Consider the following 25,909-nt stretch of genomic DNA (forward strand, 5'->3'; position numbering starts at 1 on the left):
TCCAGCAGGGCACAGGGGACGGAGCAGGGGAGGCCCAGGACTGCAGCTGGGGTCAGGCCGCGGTCCAGGCCTCCACATGGACTTGTGGAGATGAGGCACAGTCAGATCCACAGTGATGAAGCCAGGCTGAGGCCAAGCCAGGAATGTTCCAGGTCAGGAACAGGCCTGGTGACGGTAACCGAGGTCAAATGATGCCCGCCAATCAATAAGCAGGACTGTAGAGTTGAGACTGAGCTGAGGTCAAGCTGAGAAGTAGTCCACGGATCAGGGTCTGGATCAATGTGTTCCATGGCCAGTCACAGACACGGTTGTGACAGAGTTGTAAACAGGCACACAATCAAACCAGCTCAGACAGGTTCTGAAGGACCTGAGCTGACCTGGAATGGGACTCCTGTGCCCATGGGTATGGGTGGATGTCCCAGGTGAAGGTAGTCAAGCTCATTTATGCCTTTTGATGTGCTTGGGGCACTGAGAAATTTTGACCAGCTCTTGGAGAGTACGAAATTGAAGAGAGAGGTAGGAGAATTTGGTTAAGGCAAGTAAACAGCAAAAAGGAAGAAAAGTTGCACATTAAGCTGGGCAGCATGAAGTGTATGTCCCAGGAGAAGGGACAGCTGTGTTAGGTAGAAAATCTTGCTGGAGGTATTTTGTCTTAAGCAGTTCGGAGTCAGCCACAGGAACCAGGCTGACTTGCCTTCTTTTACTTGGTGCTGTATGGCACATAGCCTTTTATTTGGAAGGGCCTGCTACTTCTTCCTTGTCTTTCATTTTGTCTTCCTTCAACCCTCACTCCCAAACCCCCCTGAGACTCCTATTTCGTTGGATTTTCCCCTTTCATTCCCACTCTTGAGACCTCTGGTCCTTGACATAAAAGTCAGGAGAGTGCAGCTGAGGGATATTCAAAGCAGCTTAGGGCAGCTGCGATTCCAGTCAGTTGTACCTGTCTGGTTCCCAAGTCTGTTCCGTTCCAGCCTCACAGCAGATGTGAGAGCCATTATGCAGAGCCCAAAAGAGAGTTTGGCAGTTCAGTGGTTTCCACTCCTTCCTTTTGCCACAGGGACCTCACTACCTTGAGGTGAGTGTGCCTTACCCACTTAGCCTTAACACAGGAAAATGAGGTCTTCTCTACTTCTCTCTAACGGTATGCATAAAGGATCTTGAGCCAGCTTCAGAGGCAGGGGAATGGTTACTTGCATTTTCTGGTCAGAGTCTGTATCAGAACTTCTAATTTGACGACTGTGGGAGAGCACATTTGACTATTCACCAATGCAAGGATCATTATGAATTGATTGCTGTGTGAGAAACAATTATTGTGAGTCACAAGGTGTATGTGAAAGAGGAGAGAAACTCCAATTCCTGAGGTCAGCTGCCTGAAAATTACTGCCTTAGTCTGTTGGGATGTTAGGACTTAACTAGTGTATTGGTAAATCTTACTAGCTCATTTGGTTGATAGCAAGAGGCTTGGTTGACACTTCTGATGTGAGTTAATTAATTCTGGATTTTAAATGTCTCTAACTTTGCTAGGAGTACACTGCAGACCTACTTTACTGAAGTAAGCCATGGGGTTTCTAGAACTGTTAATTAAATTCTCTTCTGAACTTTTAGAAGTCTAATTTATAATTTACTAGTTATATTTTAATATGTGCATACTATAATAATATATAGTAGTATAATTAGGAAAAAAGGACATGGAATTATGGAGGGAAAAATATGCTAGACAATACGAAAAATAAAGTGAAAATTAGAAGTATGGGGGGAAAAAAACCTGTCACACTTTAAAGCACAGTGTGTACTGCAAATATTTTACTGTCATTTTCCATTCACTGAAATGAATGTTTGAATATTTCTATTTTGGTTTTGGGTTTTTTTCTTCTGTAGGTTTCTGGGCCCGTGACATAGGCAAGATGATCGGCATGCAGCACCCTCTAATACCTGTTCATCATCAGTATGTTGTAACATCAACTATCCCTGAAGTGAAAGCCCTAAAAACAGAATTGCCTGTGATTCGTGATTTAGAAGGATCGTATTATCTAAGGCAAGAAAGGGATGGTCTTTTATTTGGTCCATACGAAAGTGAGGAGAAAATGAAGCTGCAGGAGTCATGGGTAACAAATGGAGTCCCACCAGGTGATTAAGAACATTAAATCTTTAAACATAATAAGCACTAGCACAAATTTTAATGTGTATAAATCCCAGGCTGTCATGCTGCCTTATGTGACAGAAAGTACGAAATATTTGCAATGCATGATTGTAATGCAAAAACTTTTTGCAGAGAATAGTTCTAACTCTGATGATAAAAGATAACAGAAATACAAATGTAATGTAAGAAAAACCTACTACAATGTAGTCTTACCCTACTTCCTGAAGGGGTGCTTGTGTGTTTACATTAGAGGCAGCTACCAAATCTGCGCTACACAGCCTTTTTTGCCTGAATAAGAATTTTTCTAAGTTACGGTTCTCTCTAGCATGCTGACAGGGGCCCTGGATATTTATTGATACCACAGAGATAATGTGATTGTCAAACAGGAACATCAAAGGAATGTCTTAGACAAAATGCTGTGTTTGGATATAAATGCAAGAGAGCTGTAGATATGTATAGAATACAAAAATATCCTATGTCATACAGCTGCTTACTAAAAACCATTATAAATCATTGTGTTATATCTAGGCTCCAGCTTTCCATTCACTTCCAGACAGAAAGTTATATGAAGTCATTACTATTGCTGTTTTAAAAAACACTGTATTTCCCAAGGAAGGGCAGTTAACATGGTTTAGTTTTGGATAGCCCTGTCACAGCTTCCAGAACTTACTGTCTCCAGTAGCATCAAGTGCCTCTACATAATGATGTTCAGCCATGCTTAGAGTCCAGACTGAGGGCTGAAATATACCCAGAAATTCATATGATTTCATGGAAATCATAAGCGGATACAGGAAGTGTCTTTTCTCCCCTCCTCAAGTTATTGGCATATTGAGAAAAATACCTAGGTCTTATTAATGAAGAAAGTTTCTGTGTGTCTTCACTTCCTTTCTACTTCATTGTTGAATTTGCATGACCTTAGGGTTAAACAAATATGTGTAAAGGATAGTATAATTGCAGTGACAAACAAACTTGGTCCTGCAGGTAACTAGGTTTTTATGCATGCCATCTTTCCTATGTAGGATGTTTTATTCTAGTAAAACTTTTATCTGTAGATAGCTGTATTTGTTAGATAGCTCTATTGTACAGATAGCTGTATTTACATATAGATAGCATAACTGCATTGAAAATGTATGTGTTCCTTGTATAAATACATATATATAATGAAAGTCAATTACTTGTGCAGGATTTGGAAAAGAACTTTTTGAGTCTGATTTAGACAGAATAATGGAGCATGTTGAGGCTGCCATGGAAATGGTCCCTGTTTTGAGAAAAGCAGACATCGTAAACACAATTGCAGGTCCTATCACCTATTCTCCAGACATTCTTCCTATGGTGGGACCACATCAGGGTGTCAGAAATTACTGGGTAGCTATTGGTTTCGGGTGAGTAAGTTCTTTGTGACAATTTTTGGCTGTCATATTGTTAAAATGGTAGTCAGCTCAAGCTTTGTGCATTTTTATGGGCTTGGGAGTTGTTTTGCACATATTTTGTGTTAAATTGTAATTGTAAATAATCTTAATATCCACAACCTGTATAATGTAAGGTCTTCCTTCTCTCTTATTTCATTACTCTCAGTAATTTTTTGTTTCCTCCTTTTAATCTGGAGGCCAATACATGTGACACTTCATGAAGCAACAAAAAATGGTAGTACTTCATACTGTCTGTGCAGCAATTCAAAGTCACAAAAGTACTGGGTTTAAAATTACACTGTGTTTTACAGTTGTATTGCAACTGCATTTTACAGTTGTTTGTAAAACTTGTTTCACTGCAGTTGGACAAAAAATGAGTGTGCAGTATACAGTTCTGTGTGAAGAACTGAAGGCTTATTAAATAGAGGGCAATACAGTATAGCGTGTGACTGACTGCTCTAGGGATACAGATCCAGTGTTTCTGACTGTTGAAAGTGGAGCTGAAAAATTAAATTGCCAGGTATTGGAGGAAATCAAATAAAGAGAGCAGTACAGCAAAAGAAATATATGGTTTACTGGTGTCATTCTCCCACCTGTTATGGCGTTCTTCTTGAATGTGATTTACATCTTATTTATTATGTCTGCACTGGAGCCAGTGTTAAAACACCAACATGTCTTTAGTTGTCTTAGCTTGACCATTGATTCAAGATGGATAGAATGAACCAAATACAATTCCAAGCAGATGTTATTGAACATATTCTGTTTACATTGTTTTTCCAATTGCCTAATTTGCTGTTCAAAATCCAGCTCAGCTTTTTCCAGTTTTCTTTCATTCCAAACCAAACAAACCTTCCGATCGTAAGATAAGGCAGTATCACTAACATGCTTTCTGAGGCCCTCAAAATAAGAGCTTGGTAATTTTGCAATGATTCATTGTGAAAGGCATTCACCTTTGCTGCTTGGATTTAAAAAAAAAAAATAATGTTATCTTTCAGTAACATTTGCAGAACTTATAGTTACAAAAGCAGTTTGCCTAGACCTTGTTCACCAAAACGACTGTTTAAGTTCATTACTCTGTGGCCAGACTTTGAAGCATGTTTTTCTTTGGTGATGTCAATGGGAGCAGAATCAAATTCCATATGTAAAAAATTGAAGACTAGTGTTACATGTTTAATTTTTGTTAAACAATTTATTTCAGGAGTTTGATTAATCTCACGATGTTTAGACACAGGTTGCAGTTATGTGGCTGTCATTGGATTACTTTGTCTGCTTTTCAGGGACTTTTGACTCTCTGTTCTATGCTTCTGGGTCACTGCAGTGGTTCTACCAGTGTTGTAATTTTTTGTGTGCATTAGCAAATCCTTATCTTGCAGTCAGCTAGCAGGGACATTGTGACAGAGGACTTAGTGCTGTTAGATTAGAGGATTTTTATTATCTAAAATTAGCAGCTTGCATTTAACATGTGAAGAAGTTTAGTTAGCAGAGCTTGTAGCACTATTTATTATTAAGGTTGCTCAATGCTTCCCATTTTTAGTTACTTAAAGTTTTGAAAATATTAGCAAGAATAGTTTAAGGATTTTATTCTGAAAAATTTAATTCAAAGCAGTGAAACCATTCCATAACCTGGGACAAAGACACTAGAAAAGGTACCACAGTGTGCAGAGACTTAGATTTCCTAGGAATAGGAATGGAACGACTTGAAAGTGGGTGAGACACAACACCTCATAAGACACAAGAATGTTACAGGTACAATGGGGAGTTAATGGGGAGCTAATCTGTCAGGGATTGGAAGGAGAGAAGAAACACTGGAGAAAAATAGCTCATGTTCATGAAGGAAATTTTAGTCTGAATCATTTCGTCTGAATCATAAGAAAGCTGAGATTCCTACACTGTACCACTCTTCATAGCTACTTGTAATATCCTATCTCTGAAATACATATTTCATTCTTATGCAGCAGAATTGTGGTGGTTGTATTTACACAATCAGCTCCCTTTTATCTGAGATAAAGAGGGATTTGGGCACTCTGTGTAATGTAAAATCTCTGATAATGTAGGCCCAACTAAGAGCACCAAAATCAAGGGGTTGCGCAGTCAGTACTGAAAAACTGCAAAATGCAGAGACCTCTCAGTCCAGTTGCAGGGCTGTACCTGTACCTGTACCTGTACCTCGTCTGCACTGCCTCGCTCCTGGGCTTACCCTGCCATCAGCTCAGCAGTCTTTAGCTGAAGCTAAAAGTCTTCATCGTGCTTGGTCAGTCACCACTCACAATCTCTTTACCGCTCTCCTTTGCCATTGGCTGCAGTCAATGGTGCAGGCAGACTTAACCTGCCTGAGATTTCATCTGGAGCTGTACTTGAAGGCATCATATGCCTTCATGGTACCAAAGCTTGTACCCATGAATAACTAAGAGTTGCTTAATTGAATTAGCACCAGCAACAGCTAACTCTTCTGTAGTGGCAGTTTACAAGCACTCATGCTTCCTGCATCTACTGCAGTAATAGATGTTTCTGCTGAGTCTGAAGATTTGTGCTGAACTGCACTGTACTGACTGTAGTTGGCAAAATTATTTAATGTACTCAGTTTTTTGATGTTTCTATTTTATTTAGTTAAATAAGTAAACAACAGATAAGATATTATATCAAATTCATATCATTGCTATTATGGATTCATTCTTCTTGTGCATATACATTAGAAACGACTACTTATTTTTTTTCTTCTTAGTGAAGTCCTTGCCTATTTAACTGAAGACATAGAATTCAGATTGCAAAGTTGATGACCAGCAATTTAAGTTGGTTTTACCTTCATTATTCTGCATAAGTGTCTATGGTTTAATTATTGCATGTTAATCTAAACTTGATTTGGAACAGGCTTACTGTTTATTCAAGGATTTTTCTGTTGTGCTCATGGGAGCATTTCGCAAACAACTAAGAATTAAATGTTACATATTCTAGATGGAAGGATATTTTGGCAATTTTTTTTAAGACATGGTGGTATTAAAAAGTATTAAAAAAATTAAATAATTTGATGTTAATGATTATTTGTCAATAAACTGCAACTACTGTACATTACCAATGACATTCTGCTGCTGATAGTGAAGCTGTAGAAATATGCGTTAATGTAGAATTTAATTTCTGAAAAGAGAATAAAACAGAACAAATTCAAAAAAAAAAAAAAAGAGGGGAAAAATTCAAAATACTTTGGGGATTGTGTTAGTAGTATATGTTAGTACTGATTTTAAAAAGCAAAATGTGAAACACTTGGCACTGCAGGACTTTTTTTCCTGTTTTTAAGGTATGGCATTATACATGCTGGTGGCATGGGAAAGTACCTCAGTGACTGGATCCTTGAGGGGGAACCTCCATTTGACCTGATAGAAGTAGATCCAAACCGCTATGGAAAGTGGACCACTACGGAATACACAGCAGCCAAAGCAAGAGAATCTTACGGCTTTAATAACATTGGTAAGAAGATATTTTTTAAAATAAATTTATGTCCTGAAGATGGATTCCTATATCTAGATTTCTCTGTTTATAGATGTGTTTTCTATCTTGGATCATGACCTTAGCATGCCACAGTTTTTGGTGACTTTTGAGGGTTTTTTTCCTCCCTCTAGTTGGTTACCCTAAAGAAGAAAGATTTGCTGGGAGACCAACGGAGAGAACCAGTGGGCTGTATGATTTGCTAAAGTCAAAATGTTCAATGGGATTCCATGCAGGATGGGAGCAACCTCATTGGTTCTACAAACCTGGAGATGAGACTGGATACAAGTAAATGGAGTATTAATTTTTTTTCTTCCCCTAATAAATTGTCATGATAGCAAGAGCCAGTCAATTTAAATTTAATGAGAAGCATGCACTTATCATTAATTTCAGCAACAGGTATCTATTAGACTGATCTTCCATTCTTGCTTTTTCCATAGGTAGAGTACATTTTATTCTGATAATGTAGATATTTCAAAACACACATTAAGCTATCTTGTATCTGTTCTAGGTTTGAGATATCAGAAAGCAACCTAGCTCAAGGAAGAGCTTGGAAAACAACTTGTTCATTATCAATGTGTGTTTTTCTCCATCCCTTAGTATTTGATCAGCAGCACAGTATAGTATTTTAATGAAAAAATCTCATTCCTCTCTGTGTAAGTGTCTGGAGAGGAGAAGCCCAATCTTCTTTGCTTTTTTCCCCACTTCTCTATGCCTGCTTACCTAGCTACATGCCTGCATCTGGAAGTCTCCAGCAAATAAATATTTTCTTTGGGGATGTTGGAGTCTAATCCAAATGAGGCTCATAAAGGAATAAAGACACACACTTTGCTGTTCAGAAATAAAGCCTTTGACGCCTCAAACTGAAATAAATGATTCATCAACAAAGTATGCTGTAAATATACTCATGACAGACCAATACTTATTCTAACATTTGAACAGTCCACAGTTTATTATACAAAATGGTTGATATAATATCAAGCCATATCTTTCTGTGTCGTTAAAGGATTTTAATTATTAAGCTGTGTTAGACTAAGGAAAATATTGGGTAAGGTACCTACAACTAGGAAAGTCTATCTTTTTTGGATGATTATTAAACTGAAAAAACTGAAGACTACGTTTTGCTGCAAAGAGCGCAAAATTTCTAAATTGTGTTTTATGTGTCTAAATGCTCTGTTTCAGACCCAGTTTTCGGCGCACAAATTGGTTTGACCCTGTGGGTCGTGAGTACAAACAGGTTATGGAAAAAGTTGGTGTGATTGACCTGTCACCATTTGGCAAATTTAAAGTAAAAGGCACAGATTCTGTTAAACTGCTTGATCATCTATTTGCAAATGTTGTTCCGAAGGTAAATGGGACAGTGGTAAATGTTGTAATGTGTAACTTAGACAAGCTCTGTTTCAGATATGGAAATGAACCATAATATTATAATAATATTTCTTGGATACCAAATACACAGTCCTTTGGAGAAGTCTCTGTGTCAGATGTATTCCTCTCAGTTAAAAGCACAAAAATGGAGTTTATGCTAGACTAGCCCCACACAGAAGTACCTTTTGGCAGAGATCATTGAATCAGAATGGATGAGGTTGGAAGGGACCGCTGAATATCATCTTGTCCAACCCCCTGTTGGACAAGCATCACCTGGAGCTCATTGCCTTGGGGTATGTTCAGGTGGCTTTTGAGTTAACTGGGCAACTGGCTCCTATGTTTAGCCACTTCATAGTAAAAAAATATTTCCTTATGTCCCCAGGCTTATGTCCTCAGACAGCCTCCTCTGTTTCAAACCTTTTTCTAAAAAATGGAAGTGAATCCTGCCTGGAATTTTTTTACAGTAGAATAGCTCGGCAGCTGCCTGCCTAAAATTGTGCTTTATGGTGGTAGCTCGAGCAGCAGAGCAGCACAGTGGAAGGGGCTCTTGCCTGACCACAGTTGAATGACTTCCCAAGGGACAGTCTTTTTTTTTTTTTTCAAATGAAACCCATTGTTTTCCTCTACTCATACTGACTCTGCTTCACACCTGGCTGCCTGGTGCAGGCAGGGTTGCCAAGACTCAGGAGATTCCACTTCACCTCACATGTATCGTTTCTTCTCAAGTGTGGCTGTTCATAGATCCTCAGAGTATGATGCTTTGCTCAAAAATGGCATACTGTGACAAACTACCCCAGATTTCATATTCTTGGTCTGCAGGTTTTGGTCCTGAGTCCTTTTTATTTCCTGCTTTGTCAAACACTCTCATGTAGTGTCTTTCACTTTAGAGATACACCTCCACCAAGCAGATTGCTTCTTTCTGAAGTGACCCTGACATTGCAGGATGACTTGAGTTGGTAATTTCAGCGCAGAATTGCATTAAGTATTTGCAGTAGGTGTCAGTTTTCGTTGCTTCAGACACCAAAGGGAGAAAATACAGGGAAACAGCAAGTATGCAGAGAAGTTTGGAAGATGGATAAGCTCTTCTGGAAGGTTAAAGTCAATTCAGTGGGAAGGCACAAGATTGATATCTTAGGAGAAAAAAGAACTTGAATTTCCATCTAGTCATATTTTTTAACTGTATTAACTTTGTGATAACAATTTGAATTGAAAGTTTTTCTTCAGTCTAGTTTGGGATAGAGGTTTTTCTTCGGTCTAGTTTGGGGTAGAGGCAGAGTAACTGAGTCATCAGTGAGCATGGATAGTACTTGCTGAATATGTGAATATGTGGTAAAGGGAAATCAAGATTAAACAGGAAATGATGAGAACAAACCAAGTGCTTTATACAGAGTTTAATCAGTGATTCTAAGGGAAAGTTAGGTGGCAAAGCACAAGGTACTGTTTATGAGTCCACTTCAAAATGCAACATTCAGAGCTGTAGTTATTTAAGCTGCCTGATTTTTAGCCCCATTCATGCTTGTCACCATCATAAAATAATCCAGTGGAGTTACCAGAGATATATTTGTATTGCAAATGGATTAAGAGTGACCAGCATCAGGTCCTGAAAATTCAAATGTATGCCTGTAATATGCCAATAACCATGGCAGAATTAATTGATATAATAAGGCCTGAAAAATACTCTTAATATCTGAAATATATTTTTCCTTGCTTGGTTCATTGTATGGAATCTGGCTGCTGACTGGGTTATTGACAAGTTTTGGTGAAAGCAGAATGATTAAAGCAGAAAGGTTAAATTCTGCCTCTGGAACCAGGCCAGCACAACAGCTATGGCACATTCACATTTCTGTTTCTATGGATGATATGTGTGTGAACATGTATGTGTTTTATGGTCACTAAGTAACTGTTACTTGAAATTGTGTCTCTAAGGGATTGAGTTTCTATATGGAATCTGATTCAAATGTGCAGACATACAGATTCATAGTCAGCAAGTACGTTCATAAATCAGGGCCACAAAAGCATAAGCCAGCTCAATATTTCTCTCTTTATAGTAAGGGGAAAAGCATATGTAATTCTCTTGGGATCTAAAACCTTATTCACAGGACTGAAAAAGAATATTCATGTTAATTACATGGAGAATTTTTTATTTAGAAGAAAACAAATGTAGCTTAAGAATGCCTTGTGTAATGCATAATTAGAAAATATTTATAAAGGTCTTGATTTAACTTATTTGTAAAATTTCCATTTTTTCTATAAAGGAAAAATTGAAGTTTCTGCTTTAAAGCTTGAGATTGGCCAGCTGTATATCTCTCCACTCCTATTATGGCATAGCAGAGCAAACATTAAAAAATTGTTTTTTTCAAATGAAGAAAAATAACTGTATGTTTAATGACGTTAAAAATTCAAAGGTTTTATTTTGCATTCTTAATGATCACAAATTTTACTCTGTAGGTGGGTTCCACAAATATAAGCCATATGTTAACACCAAGGGGCAAAGTTTATGCTGAGCTAACTGTCTCTCAGCTGTATCCTGGAGAATTCATGCTTGTGACTGGGTCAGGATCAGAACTCCATGATCTGAGGTTAGTGTATTTTTTATGCAGTCACATTAGTACAGAAAAATTTTTACTAAGTTCCAAATTCTCAATTTTTACTCAACAATTTTTTCACAAAGTTCACAAGAATTCTACTTATTTATTGATTTTAGTTTCTTAGAAACTTGGTTGACTTGAATTCGGAAGTATAAGCACTTGGGTATTGGATTATTGCTGATGTAGAAAGATGGAGAACTTGCTAACAGTTATGTAATATACTTTACTGGAGGTAGTTTTTGTTTTGTTGTTGAACCTGTTTGTCTTTGGCATTGCATGATGTAACACAGCACGGCTGTTCCTTTCTAGTGTGTTCTCTTACGCAAAAAAGAAAATTGGCTCTTAACAGAGATGACCCCAGAGGCACTGACCTGGCCCAAACAGATAGGCAGTGCAGTCTTCTTGACGCTGTTGTAGAGTCTTCTGCTTTGAGCTCTTTTCACAAAGAAGAGAGGAGAGGAGAGGAGAGGAGAGGAGAGGATTCTGGCATGCTCTGAATTGTCCTCTGGAATCCACTGAAAGAAAAGAAAAGAAAAGAAAAGAAAAGAAAAGAAAAGAAAAGAAAAGAAAAGAAAAGAAAAGAGAAAAAGAAAAAGCAGTTGCAGGATGGCTTCACTAAATTACTTCTCATAGATGAGTATCAGAATTGACATTTCTAGTGCTCTTCTTACTGGAGATTGCTGGCAAGTCAGTTAATCAAAATGAATCAACACATTAAAGATTGAAATTCACTACCCTAACAGGCAAAGAATAATGTAGTGTTTCATAACAGCCCCACAGGAATTGGTAGGAGCACTGGCACACTCAGAAACCAAACAGCAGAGCCAAATCTAATGTATTTAATTCTACAGATTTTCTGCAGTCCTGTTTGGTACTTACCTAGGCCTGAGATCTTACAATACTGCTTAAAAATATAGTACTCTAAGATTTTTAAATATACCCATTTTATTTATTTTCTGAGCTTCCCGAAAGATAATTTGCAGCTGTTGTTTTTTAATAAATCCTAACTGAATTTCCTGCCAATACTTTGAATGCTGTATTCAGGAAGCAACAAACCTGCTTGCACGTTTCTGTTGTCACAGAAATTTATTTCGAGATTTCTTACGTTCATAGTGTTTATTCCTTACTCTTCCTGTATGTTAACATTTTATTAACACATTCTGGATCCAAGCCCAAACCTGTTGTCATTGTAGGAGATCACTTCTTTCTCTTATCTTAAAAATAATGTTCTACCTATTTAAATGCTGTTCTTTCCTGGCTGTATCTCAGATGCCTGTGTTCCTATATGTGTCTCACCAGAAATCAGCAACAGATTTGTCTGTCTAATGTAGCACACAGTTTTGTTGGTTTTGAGAGTGGGGGACTAGGAGCTGCTGGGGAAATGAACATTAACAAAAAAAAACACCTAGTAAAATTTTATAAAGCGCAGGTTTTTTCATAGGAAGTGTAAAATTGGTGTTATGTTTTATATGCAGATGGATAGAAGACAAAATAACAAGAGGTGGATACAAGGTTGAAATAGAAAACGTGACAGATGAGATGGGAGTACTTAGTGTAGCAGGTCCGTATGCACGACAGGTCCTCCAGAAGTTGACAAATGAAGACCTAAGTGATGCTTCATTTAAGTTTCTCCAGTGTAGACATCTGAAACTTTCCAATATTGCTGTTACTGCCATTAGGATATCTTACACAGGTAAGCAATGGAAAACACATACACTTAAGGAATGAGACAATTAATTAAATAATAAATGTCACTAAAATTATGTTGAAAAGTAAGTCTTGTGATGTATTAATGAGAAGTGGGTTTGCTGCATCTTACATGTAAGTGTGGGAGGCATCACACTGATTTTCAAATGTGATATGGTCAGGGTCTGTGCTGAGTTTTCCAAGACCTTTTTCTCTAGAAATACCCTATAGTGTAAATATTTATTTTGCAGAACAAAAGGCCAGTTCTGATAACCTCTTTGGTATTTGCTGCAAAACCAACGTCAAGAATTGGTTTTGGATTACTGTATATTGGTGTTTGTAATGTGCCTTGATGTAATGCTGTAGTGCTTAGTATTTGGCTTTCCCTGTTACTATTTTTTCCTTTTTACATCAGTTTTGAGTGTAATAGACCGAATTGAGAGCATTCTGAAGCAGCTGAAGTCCTTGCAATTCATATTCTCTTTCTGTTGTGCTAAATATGCTAAATACACTCATTCTTATTTACACTCAGTTATATTTGCTGTTCACTTGCCAAGTCATCACCAGTTCATAATGTCCTTGATTTATCCTTGTGACTTTGTTACATGACCTTTCCTTATCAGTTATTTTGATAGTTTTTTTTTACCCACATTTTTCAATTAACAGTTCAAATTTGAATAATAATAACACTGCTTAAGATGTGGGGCACAAATCCTGGTAGTTCTTGCTGGGAATTAGACTTGCTATATGATAGAACTGACCCTAGAGTGTGAACTAACACTAACTGCATTGATCCTTACTTTTGACCAAGGACAGGTGTATATTTATTAGGATCATTTAACTGAGCTGATAAAAATATTAATCTTTTTTGTGTTAACAGGTGAATTGGGCTGGGAGCTCTACCATAGAAAAGAAGATTCTGTACCTCTTTACACTGCAATCATGGAAGCTGGGCAAAAAGAGGGAATTGATGACTTTGGAACATATGCTCTAAATACGTTGAGGCTGGAAAAGGGTTTCCGAGCCTGGGGAGCAGAGGTCAGGAAATACAACTTCTTTATTATTCTTTCTGGAAATTTTGGGTTTGTTTGGTTTGTTTTTGGTGGGTTTGGGATTTTTTTTTTTTTTTTTTTGTGGGGTGAGAGGTGTTGTGTTTGTGGGGGTTTTAATTTCATTTTTTAATTTTGTTATGACTATGCAGTTTTTAGTCAGAGTTAGTGCAGCTGTTATTTGTATCATTTTCTCTGTTTAGCATGAAAAGAAAATTTTCCTCAAGCAGGAAAAGCTGCTTTCTTACTAGTGATTTTCTAAATAAAAACAACTGGTATACTCCATTGCACTGCTGGCAAAGAAACACTCATTTTGATTCATGGATGGTTTTCCTCTTGTGTATAACAAAATTATGAGGGTTTTGCTGAGCTCTCGTGTTTTAAAATCAAAGGTTTGGCTGAGAGGTACTCAAAATGTTTTATTTCTTTAACAACTATGTCATGAAAGGCAAATTTTTTTTTGCTTCATAATGTATTTGGAACTTTTTTGTTTCCCATTACCTTGTTCTTGCAGAATTTGCTCACTCATAATAAAGAACTACTCAAAGGGTCTAGAGGATTTGGGGTAAATCAGTATAATTTCATTTCATCTTACATTTTTCCTTTGGAAATGAAAGAACTCAAGAGGCTGAAATTGTGGGAATTTAGGGGTCCTTTTGTTTGCCCTGTGATAGTTATTTTCATTCTTTCTTCAAGTGCTTCCTAAGAAATTATTCCCCCTACACCGAATGGGAAGGTGGTGACTGAAATCGGCTTTGTGTTTTATTTCCTTCTCTGGCTGAGCCACTCTGCTGTGTTGCAAATGGTGTGCATACCTCAGTTACTCAGTTTTCTGAGGTTCTGTTCTGCTTTGATGAAAAATCATATTTCTTTCTGAAAAGTGCTTACTTTGCATATGGAAAATCAGATGACTGGTTTACACATCTATATGTCGTATTAGGTGTGTTAATTGATACCTTATCTGAATCCCATTTTGGAAGCTTGTGGTGTATTGAGACAGAAGCTGTGCATGCACAGTGTGGAAGACTGGCACAGGAGTAAACAGAAGGCTGTATAGAATGAATACTGTCCAATCCAAAAGCTATGATGGTTCATAATGTATGGATGGTGAATTTATATCTTTTAACAGATGAACTGTGACACTAACCCCTTGGAAGCTGGGCTGGAGTACTTTGTAAAGCTAAACAAGGTATGTCTTACTATTTTCAAAATGTTCTATTACATTCAAGATTATTTCTTAAGTGTTTGAATGTGAAAAATGCCATTAGCTGGAAAATAAAATAGATTTAGTAAATCAGCACTACAATTATAATTACTTTACAAGTAGCAACTTGTTTAAAAAAATCTTCCCCATGTTCCTTGCTGTCAAAATTATACATTAGATCAGAAATTTGCAAATGCTAAATGTTGTCTACATGAAAAATAACTCCATGTGATTTATTTTCAGAGAGAAATTTTAGTCATGTCCTTTTTTAACTATATAGTGACTGCATACACACACACACACAAATATATATATATACATAAGTTGAACAAACCTGTTCATATTGTGATAATATTCTACCTATTAATTCTTGTTGAAGCAGGTATCTCTAGAATTTTTTTCCCTGACTACCACTCTACTACAACAATTACTGAAAAAAGTATATTTTTTAGAATTGCTAGGGACAACTGACAACAGTAAGTTAAATATAAGTTAAATTAGTACAATGCTTAAAAGAATAATTAGTTGCTCATGAAATTTCTGAAGAGGGCCTCTGCGCATAACTTCTTTTCACCGGATTTGAAGGTTAGAAAATGGAGCTAGTTGAATTTAACTGTGCAGTAAAAAAGAAATTATGTTGCTCAATCTCCTCTAATTAGCAACCTCACTTTTTTGTATTAATATTTTAGCAATTCATATTCTGTTTTAGTCTAATAGATACAAAAAATTGCTTGTAATTCTCTTTCATGGTCCAAATGAAACACAAACCAAATGTCTAAACTCTGTCAAATAGAGGACCATGAAATCTGGTGAAATCATGTCCTGTGCAGATCTAAAGCCATGTGCTGCTATTAGTTACTCCATCAACTCAAACAGGAGTTGCCTGCACAATGGATCTGAAGTTTCCAACATGAAAAATCTGGTCCCTGAGACTGCAAGTGAGATGTCCTAAATGACAGGCTATTTCTGACATAATCTTTTGCTTCAATTATTAATTTGTAAATTAAAGCATATACATTTACAGTCTATAAATATAAATACAGTATATAATATAAAGTATATTTTTCTTCTTTTGAGAAGAAAAAATGTTTGCAAAACATTTAATTTTGACAATGATGCAATGTGTTATAGCAACAAGCTGTTATTATTTATGCTCCCTTTATACCTGAAATTGTAATAAATAGCTAACACATGATCCTTGATATTTTTGCCCTGTTATATGGAGGCACTGTAGAACTGATAAGAAGAATCCTGAACTTTAAGTTACAGCTCTAAATAAAAAACAAATCTTAAACTTTGCACAGGAAAGAATTACAGAAACATGTTAAACATAAAAGGACGCTTTTATATTTATGAGACAATTTCACTGAATGTAACAGAACAATCTCAGGAAGGTGTTTTTCCTCTCACTGTCAAACCTGACTATAGAAGGTAAAGTTCTCCAACCTATGCAGGATTGAGGCAGGGTGCTCCCAAGGATGTAAATGGGAGTTCCTACATGTAGTGGAGTTACAGCTCTCTCCACTGGGTAGTATAATTTTGCCTTAATCTGAGGAAGTGACACATGCTGTGAAATACAGAGTTGTATAGATTAGGATTTAGCTGCATTTACAAATCAAAGCCTTTCCATCTTGAGGACAGATTAGTAGAATTGCAGGGAAGGCAATAAAAAATGTTACTATTACTTGTTTTCCTTTCCATTTCCTTTTGATACATCTGTTTGGGGTTTTTTTTCCCCCTTTCCTTTAGTTTACATAGGAAAGCAGCCATTTCCAACAGCAGGGAAAGCTGTTGGAAAGCTGTTGCTTGCCAAGATACCCATGCGGATCATAGGAAGGCATTAAAGTGCAAGAAGCAATTGATTCATTAGTTGCTCTGCACACTGTGCATGGTTGAAAGGCAGGGTTGGAGAAGTTCTCCAGAGCAGGTACTCATATTGTAGACAAACGGGCATGAATGAATGTCTCACAGAAATGCAGTGTGTCAGCCTGAAACATCTGCCAGTTTTGCTGAGCTAATGTGAAAAAGGAAATAATCAATGTTTTTTTATTGACTTAAATGAGGGCAATTGTGACTATATGTTGACACTTCAGCGGTACCTGAGCTAATTCAGCTATTGGAAGCACTCTGAACACTGTAGCATGAAATGCAGTGTGAGATTATTTACTCTGCTTCTTGGCAGTTTGAGTCCCAGTTCCATGCCTCTGGTTTTGTTGCACATTTGGCATAGCAGAGACCTCACCATTCTTTACAGGCAGCTGTGAGTCTACACAAGCCAAACACTATTTTGTTACCTGTTTTTATTGTTGCAGAAACATTCCCCTCAAAAAAGGGTAAATGAGATAAAAATTACAAAAAACAGATACTTAAATACTTCTTTTTGACATTTTGGTCTGTTCAGCTCCACACAAAGAGTATTCCTTTAAGCATGCGCCCCCAGCTGGGGAAAGTGCTGATTTCTGTGTAAATTAGAATCAAAACTGTGCTTCTTACTGTGCAACAAGCAGCTGCAATACTCGCAAAACTGCTGTGAAAAGACTTCAGCATAAGTGAATCTTGAGTGGAATGTCATGGAAAATGAGAACAGTTTCTAAACAGATTAAAAAGAATGAAGAGCCAGATGCCAGTAAAGGTAATACGATAAAAAAAAATTAATTTTTACAAAAGGATGTTCATATATCTGGGGAATATATATGAAGAGATGTAAAGTCCTCATAAAATCCTGATGGTCTCTGTGTTTAGAAAGTTTAGTATGCATCATCTTCATGTATAGACAGACTAGTAATTTTTTTGTCATGCATAACAGGAAATGCTCTTCAAAGCTGAAGCTGACTTTCTTTAATACCTCACAGGGTATTAAATTATAACATGGCAATAAGTAAACACATTTCCACAGGGTTTCTGTGGCAACTTTCATTTTGTCAGTAACAAAATGGCTTTGTTGTCTGAGGCTTTGTTTTATGTGGTTTCCTCTAGAGTCTGCTTGGTAATCCCTGTTTCACTAATGTTAGTGTTAGTTGCTTCCTTACACAGATGAGCAGGGTGGGCTGCAATTTAACTAAAGTGGAGGGACACTAACAGGATCAATTCATAATTTAGAGTATAAAATGCTTTCACAACTTTGCAACAAAATTCTGTCCGGGTTAGGAATGGTTTGGGGTTTTTTTATACCTGTTGTCTTTTTTTTGGCTGTTCAATTACTTTTAGTAAGTTAGTTAGATAGTTGTTAGATAGCCTCATCTCATTGATAAGCACTCTGCTACAAAATATTCAGTGGAATCCTAATGTTAGTCACTGTGCCAAGAAATACACAGAATATTTTTAAGGAAGAAATCTGCAATTCTTTTTGGTCCACATCCAATAATACTGTTCCATACATTTGTACTTGCTCAGATTTTCGAGTACTCAAAGATATCACCTCTAAACGCTTAAAATAGCCTTATTTTTCTCCTGACTGTAATGGACCAGAAATCCCTATGAAACTTGATGTTAGAGTAAAAACCTACATACCAGCTCACAGAAATTAATTCTTTCAGAAGGATTTTTCTGAGTTCCTTGTCCGCAGTTGGCTGTTGGTGGGTTTGTGCTTGTGTTGCTGTATCCAAGGCTGCCATCTCCTGGTCGCGCTCGCTGCAGAAACAGAGACTTGGGAACAGCACCGTGGCTTGGGAAGGGAGTTCAGTAGATGAAGGAAACCCTTTGGAACTCTGCCCTAGTGTGCTCTTCCAAGTCAGGATCCGAGTGCTGAACTCATATTTTGTCTGTTTCCCCTAGGAGAAACTACTGTTTTCTGAGGCAGTGTTTCTTTGCGTCAGCCCTCTTTATTTACTGGGGCAGGTTTTTTGTTCTTAATTCCAAACTTCTTTCCAGATTTTTCTATATCCAGAATCTCTTATTTTTTCTTATGTCTATTCTACCAGGGTTTTCTTTCTCCCTACCTCCCTTTTTTTTTTCTTTGTATTACCAACGTAAAACCTTCTCCTTTGATTCTTGTTTTTTTCCTTGTCTGTTTATCACTAATTGCATTTCATCTCCTCCATCCTTGCTCAGTGGCTACCTGAATGTCATTGTCAAAGTACATCTCTCAGGCTACAAGTCCTACCTCTTTTTCTCACTTTGCTGGTTTTTACTATTACACCTGTTAGACACATGAGTATTTAATTGCTTGGTATACATTATGAATAGAAGTTTTGTCACACCCTTCAGCTTCATATAGGTAAGTGAATGACAAGATCCAGTCCTGGAGTAGTGACCTGTCCTCCAACATAACAATATGTAAGATGTTATCTCTCAGGAAACAAGGATGAGCGGTTCTAAGGACGTGCCTCCACCCTTTTATTCCTTTGATAGCAGACTTAGATCTACAGTTTTATTCCCTCCTCTTTCTAGTCATTTGTTTCTGGCCGCTCTCCAAAACCGCCCCTCAGTTGTTTCTGTCCAACTCGTGTTCCCATGGTCTTGGTGTGGAACAGCCTGAGCTTCAAGAATTCCTGCAGTTCCTCCTGATTGCCATTGTCTGCTCTTGCTTCACTTTTCCAGCTTGCTTCCCTTTTGTTCTGAGAGGAATGACTACAATAGTGGTCACTGGCTTCACTCCATAACCTGGAATAAGACTGTGTTCCATGCCAGCTTTACTCCACAGAAGAAAGGGGAGATGAGGAAGAAAAAAGAGCAGAGGCTTTACTGAAGAAGGGCTAAGGAGCCTGGGGACAGGAAAAAGGATGGAGTGATGGATAGGAAATTTGAGATGGGGCATGGTACTTCTTCCCCCTTCCCCTCCTTTCAATCCCCATTTATTATGCCTATAACCTCTTGAGTGTACTCTTCCACCTAAGTCCTGTCCCCATTCAAGCTGAAGTTCAGGAGTGAGTGGAACTCTATTCTATCATTACATCATTTGGTGTCCAGAAGGTCAGAAGACAGAGGACTTATTCCATAAATTTATACAGGTTAGGAAACATGTTAGAAAGGATCTGCAAAGATTTTGTTGTATGTATAAAATGTACATCTAGGTGACTCCCTGTGTGTTTCTTTGGCCGTTAAATAGGGATTTTTAGCCAAAATAATTCAGTAATTCATCAGTTGTTTTTATCATATGAACTTCCTAGAGCTGCCTGCATACAAGAAGAGTTTAGGTGAATTGAATAAAAGATGCATTGGTGTAGGTGCCATACATACAGAGTGGACACCTCCCTTAAAAAAATTTTGTGCAGTGTAAGTTGCAACTTTGATTTGCTACAGAAAAAGAAACTTGTCAAATATTTGCTCTCTGAGAAGAAAAATTGTTTTCATTTATCAGGCTGGTGAGGCAGATATCATTTGGAGTGTTACCCTGAAATAATTAAAGAGCATCTAGCTATGAAAAATTTCAAAATACTGCAGAGAGGCTGCCTCCAGAGTGTTGTAACATTATGGTTATAGTAGATAACAGCAGCTGTTGGTGCTGCCTTACTCTGTTGGGTCACTTTGTGATCATAATTTGGCTCTATGCCCACAGTCCTAAATGGTATTCTGAATAAATTACAGCAATTCCTTGTTGAGAGAGTTATATATCTTTGTTGCAAGTAACTGTTGAACAGATATAGCATATTTCTTTTCAGATACTTCAACTTAATTCTGATAAACTGCACAGTCTGAGAAACATGAAAAAACTTTTTGAAAGGCTTATATGTAATTTCTATTCCTTTGCTTCCCTTAAACTAGAAGAAGTTTTTACAGAGGGTTACAATTAGGATTGGGGTGCCATCGAAAGTCAGGTGCATTTGAAAGACAGTGAGTTAAACTCCTCAAGGTATCTCACAGTGCATAAAAAATCACCTTGGTTATTGTCTTGTAAGCTCTTTCTAAAAGAGTGGGTTTATCTTGTGCTATCGAACACATGGCAACTAACACGAAGTAAAAGCCTGTTAAAGAAGGATAAGGCAAATACATATATACAGTATATTAATAGATTAACTAATCAGTGGTATCCCTTCGCTATGTGTTATTTTAAAAATTTGGCTGATTTGTCTTTGTGATATGATTTTTCATTTTAATTTTATCTAAACTTATCTAACACACAAGTAAAAAGGAACAGCCCATCTTTTTATCTGGTGAACTGCACTCAAATTAAATGAAGCTAAACAGTAGATATTGTCTTTATCTTTGGTGTCTAAGAAGTGTTTTTATTTTGTATTAAAACCATTACATCTGCCAGTGCTTTGGGAATTCATACCAAAGTAATGGAAAGTCTTCTCTATTTTAAGCTTAGCTTTTTAGGATTGTCTTTGCTTCAACTTGTACAAAAATTTTACATTGTTCCTACATGTCAAGTATTTTTTTTTAACTCTGACAGTGCAGAGCAGCTTTAAATTTGATATTTGTTCAAGTTTGGAATTGTGTAGTGTTTTCATTTGTTTCTGTTCTTTTTCTTTTGTTTTGTTGGTTTGGGGTTTTTTTTAATATTAATTTATTGGGTTATACTGATTTAAGTAGGATTTTTTTTATTATATTTTGTATGACAAGATAAAGCAAATAGAAGCAGTATGCAAACTATTTTTCTCCTTTTTTTTACCAGAAATAGCCAGACTGAGGTTGAATGCATCAGCTTACAAAATCTGTTTTGATTGGAACAAACAATCCCATGCATATACACTTAAAAACCAAAAATGAATAATGGTCGGATTATATTAGTGTGAAATTGACATGGGTAGCCAAGAACTGTAAAAGAAATAAACTGAACTAGTTGAATTCCTGTAGTTGGAATTTAAGACAGTGCTTTAAATATTTAAAAGTGTATATAGACTTCAGCAGTTGTGCATTATATATACACATATATTTTCACACATACATTTTTATGCATGTTCATATAGTGTTCAAATATATATGTATGTATGTATGCATGTGTTTATGTATTTATACATGTAGATACACACATTTTTGCAGTGTGTGTGTATATGTGTGAGAGGCGTGTATTTTGTAGAGTTTGCATTCTAGGTTACGTCCTGGTTATTTTTCCAAGCTATCATTCTAAAAAGACTGGAATATTCTTAATCTTCAATGAACAGAAGATAGCAAAGAACAAGCCCTTTACATTAAATTCCCCGTATGCATCTTCAGTTAGCATAATAGCTATGTAGTGGTTTATTCCAGGTGGCCAAAAGCTTGGCTACTGCTTGTTCTAGTGGTTTCCATACCTGGGGCATATAACATTGCATTTGAATACTTGTGTTTAGTTCCACAGTTACATTCCATGTGACCAAATACCTGACATTACATTAGCATGAATAGGGAGGAATTGATTCAGTGCTACGTATCCTTGTAGAATGTTTACTTCTTGGTATTTCTCTTTGTTATGCAGAGCATTTTAGTCTGTGAGCCATGCTCTGGTATACAGTCTTATTTGCATTTCTAGTTCGTAGAGTTTCGTAGAGTTGCACCCACCATGTAGCAGAAAAGTGAGAGGGAACTACCAGTAGCTGGTTATCCTCTGGTGTTAGATCTTTGCTTTATATTTTGCAGCTGCACCTTGACATATTCCAAAATGAATCCTCACAGTCTTTTTTCTGATCTGAGCTCTATTTCATCCTTTTTTTCCCCCAAAGGGTGTCAGCTCTGATCTTTATGTGCAGTATCTGCTTTATCCCCAGCTGAATCACCTTGATTTTCGGACTAACTGCTCCTTCACTGCTTCATAAGCTGTTTTTCACAACTGCTTAGAGATCCTAGCCTTTCATAGTGCAAAAACTCTTCATCACTTAAGTAATTTCTTCTGAGCCTACACATGGATTTATGTGGACCTCAAGAAATACAGGAACACATGAACTAACTGTATAATATCTATTCCAAGTACGTGTTGCTTGTAATTCTGACAGTGCAATAATTCTCTACTGAAATTAAAGAACATTACCAGAAATAGTATTTTTGAAGACTTCAACAATATCTCATTTCTTTTCCCTGAAACACTCATTAAATTAATATAATTCCTTCTTCAGACCTAAGATCAACTGCCTTAAAATGGCTTTCACTGCTAGTGAAGCAAAGGCTTCAGCTAGAGGACTTTGTAACTGCTGTTATATTTCTGCCCCTGGGGAGGCTTGTGTGTATTTGATAATTTAGTTTGAATGCAATTCTTTTGTTCTGTCTGATCAATGCCATAGGAGATAAAATGGATATCATAAAGAATTTCTTCATGGGAAGGCTAGTTAAGTATTGGAAAGGCCTGTCCAGGGAGGTGGTAGAGTCACCATCCCTGGAGATGTTCAAGAAAGAACTGGACATGACAGTTCATGCTATGCTGTAGTTAACACGGCAATGACTGGTGAAAGATTGCACTCAATGAGCTTAGAGGCCCCTTTCAAACCTAAATGTTCCTGTGATAGAACCAGCTCCATGTGATCAGATACAGTAAATACTGTCCTATAGACCCTTGAGGGTTCTGAAACTTGCCAATGACTACCCCATACTAGTCAGTCATTTGTGCAGTCTTCTGGAAATATGAGAATCTGCTTGTACCTTTCTAAGCAGGCTGAAAAAGGGAACTCCAGAAAACAGCAGTATTCTTTACAAAACATGCTGTGTTATCCCATAAAATGGTAGATATGGGAACAAAATCTGCCTATCTTAAAACAAGAATATGGAGTAAACTGCCAGCTGTGCAGCCTGGCAGAGACATCAAAGTGGAATACTGGCAGGTTACTGTCATATTTTGACGATGGCTTCAAAAGGAAGTGTGTTGACAGAGCAAGGCCCAGTCTTCAGGATCTGGACATTGGAATTCACCTCTTCTCATAGACACTGAAATGATGTACAGTCTTCTGGCTTTCAACCTTAACTGGGCAGGTAGTCTTTACCACAGCTCACTATGTATGTGTTTCCACTACATTGGAATTATGAATCTAGGAAAATGAATATACAGAATAAATTATATATATATACATGTATATATAAAAATATATATATTATATAATACAATGTATGTATATAATACAATGTATGTACCAGTATAAAAATACCAAGATGTCTGCTAAAGATTTGATTTCGTCTATCTTTCATGCAATATACTCATGTGACGGGCAAACACATTAAGATACATGTAAATATTTATATCTCTAAACATATTGGAGAACCCAAATAAATGTATATCATCATTATCTTCTATTTTTTCAGGCAGCAGACTTTACAGGAAAACAAGCACTGAGGCAGATTAAAGAAAAGGGGCTCAAACGACGGCTGGTATATCTCACCCTGGCAACAGATAATGTTGATCCAGAAGGAAATGAAAGCGTGTGGCACAATGGCAAGGCAAGGACTATAGTTCATGTTGCAAAAAATCAGTCTTAATTCTCCATTAACACAATCTTTGTGTTTCAAGTGTGAATGCATTATTTGTATTTTACTGGCACAGAACAATTTGAAGCTATTATAAACACACTAATCTTCAAGCAAGAAGTAAAGACTAAATACCTACAGAGAAGATGTGAAATGCTGTCAAGTCACTGAAAATAGGGCTAGGACAAACTAATGGATTGTCATCCATTGTTTTCTTCTGCAAGTTCACTGCTGTTCTAAGAAAACACTTTCGTTACTCAAAAGAAATTAAACAGCAAAGTTTGGGGCTCCACACTTCAGCACAGATTGTGTTGAAATATTCAGTATCAGTTAAATTGTTATAGATAATAAACATATGCATGTGTATTGTGTATGTTCCAGTGATAACTGAATTGAACATAATAAGAACAGGGTATGTTTTTAAGAAGCAAAAACTTCCCAGCTTCAGGTGGTGTTACTCTCTGTTGAGAATATTATGAACTGCATCACACATTTGAAACTAGCATGATGTCTGAAGTCTATAAACCAAAATGTTAGATGTCTGGTTGTTTGGGTTGTTGGCTGGGGTTTGGTGGTTTTTGGTTTTTTTTTGTTTTTTTTTTTTTTTTTTTTTTTTTTTTTTTCTTTTTTTTTCTTTTTTTTTTTTTTTTGATTGATTGGGGTTTTTTCATTGCTATTGTTACTGCTTTGTTTTTGGTTTTTTGTTTGGTTTTTTTGTTTGCTTTTTTTTTTTTTTCCCCAGAAAATCCACTGTGTCTTGAAAATAAATACAATTGGTTTTGGTTTTTTTCAGGTTATTGGCAATACCACATCTGGATGTTTCAGCTATGGAGCTCAGCAGAGTCTAGCTTTCGCATATGTTCCCATGGAACTCAGCAAAGTTGGACAGAAATTGGAAGTTGAACTTTTAGGCAAAAATTATCCAGCAACCATTATAGAAGAGCCACTGGTGCTGACTGAACCAACAAGGATGCGCCTTCAGAGAAAGGGTGAAAGTCCCAAAATATAAACACAGATGAGGATACAGCAAATTGTGCAGTAGGAAAAAGTGTCATTAATATGCATAAAATTAAGAGAATTAAACTACTCACATTTTCTAATTACTAAACTCAAAATCTTCATTGCCATACATAAGTGAGAAATTCAATGGCATTACTTTCTAATTCCCTGTGTGCGCTGTTCACATTAGAGAACTGAGCAGAGCTGATGAGCTGCCATCTGTTCTGCTTCCCAGTAGTGCTTGAGAGCAGTGGCAGGGAATGAGCACATCACTGATTCAGCTTGCTCCCACATTGGCTAGCAGATCTGTGTTAATCCATATGAGAAGTGTGCTCTTGATTCTGTTCAATAGCAAATTCCTCCCCCTCCCTCACACTCACAGTTCCTCCTTTGCCTGCCCTTGAGGTAAAGTAGCTTATCCTGTCTTCTTTACACATGAATAGCAAGCTTACCATAAAATCATGTCACTAGTTCTACACAGAATACTTCATAAAGAATTGAAAGACATATCATTAACCATTAAAATAATAAAGACATTACTAAAGGTAAACTGAATTCTGGGCATTTTTTTCTCTGTGTGTCAGCCTGGCAGAAATTCTCATAAAGACCAAAATCTAGTTCTTCTCAATGAAACAGTTATAGGAAGCCCATTCTTCACTATTTCACAAAATCATCTG

At 36.9% G+C, this 25,909-nt stretch overlaps 1 protein-coding gene across 1 annotated transcript in view; it reads left to right on the plus strand.

Moving 5' to 3' along the window:
• Positions 1-25,242, plus strand: part of DMGDH (dimethylglycine dehydrogenase) — a 38,883-nt gene extending 13,641 nt beyond the window's left edge. Inside the window, exons 6-16 of the mRNA XM_041414654.1 lie at positions 1,879-2,127; positions 3,324-3,522; positions 6,842-7,011; positions 7,164-7,317; positions 8,212-8,377; positions 10,846-10,976; positions 12,461-12,678; positions 13,552-13,709; positions 14,850-14,909; positions 24,072-24,206; positions 25,027-25,242. Of these exons, the coding sequence (XP_041270588.1) occupies positions 1,879-2,127; positions 3,324-3,522; positions 6,842-7,011; positions 7,164-7,317; positions 8,212-8,377; positions 10,846-10,976; positions 12,461-12,678; positions 13,552-13,709; positions 14,850-14,909; positions 24,072-24,206; positions 25,027-25,242 (1,856 nt within the window). The remainder of the gene's footprint in view (positions 1-1,878; positions 2,128-3,323; positions 3,523-6,841; positions 7,012-7,163; positions 7,318-8,211; positions 8,378-10,845; positions 10,977-12,460; positions 12,679-13,551; positions 13,710-14,849; positions 14,910-24,071; positions 24,207-25,026) is intronic.
• Positions 25,243-25,909: the final 667 nt, after the last annotated feature.

Source organism: Onychostruthus taczanowskii, unplaced genomic scaffold (genome assembly GCF_017590055.1).
Source record: "Onychostruthus taczanowskii isolate IOZ18803 unplaced genomic scaffold, ASM1759005v1 scaffold46, whole genome shotgun sequence".
Classification (NCBI taxonomy): Eukaryota; Metazoa; Chordata; class Aves; order Passeriformes; family Passeridae; genus Onychostruthus; species Onychostruthus taczanowskii.